Here is a 269-nt window from a genome sequence, read left to right as displayed (position 1 = left end):
GAGGAGGAAAGAGTTCTTAAGGACAAACACGTTTTCGACATGGGAGTCGGGAGCAGCTGCCATGATCTCGTCGGCAATGGCTGACTCAGGTTCGTTAACCGCGTATCTATCGAATCTTTTGAAAACCAGCGTGAGCTTGGCCTTCATGTCAAGGGGGAGCACAGGAGTGAACCCCAGGTTCTTCAGCATATCGACTGTCGCGGAGGAGAAAATTATTTGGGCATGGTCGTCGTCATCAATGAGAGCTAGATATCCTTCATGGATTTGGT

General features: G+C 49.4%; 1 protein-coding gene across 1 annotated transcript in view; it reads right to left on the bottom strand.

The window, feature by feature from the left end:
* The window catches only part of LOC119582248 (BUD13 homolog), a 50,837-nt gene extending 50,648 nt beyond the window's left edge, over positions 1-189 (bottom strand). The window contains exon 1 of the mRNA XM_037930470.1: positions 29-189. Coding sequence (XP_037786398.1) covers positions 29-189 — 161 coding nt within the window. The remainder of the gene's footprint in view (positions 1-28) is intronic.
* Between the last annotated feature and the right edge of the window lie 80 nt (positions 190-269).

This window comes from Penaeus monodon, chromosome 15, assembly GCF_015228065.2.
Source record: "Penaeus monodon isolate SGIC_2016 chromosome 15, NSTDA_Pmon_1, whole genome shotgun sequence".
NCBI classification, from domain to species: domain Eukaryota; kingdom Metazoa; phylum Arthropoda; class Malacostraca; order Decapoda; family Penaeidae; genus Penaeus; species Penaeus monodon.
The sequence above is the reverse complement of the archived record's forward strand: the minus strand, read 5'-3'. Positions and strand labels throughout refer to the sequence as shown.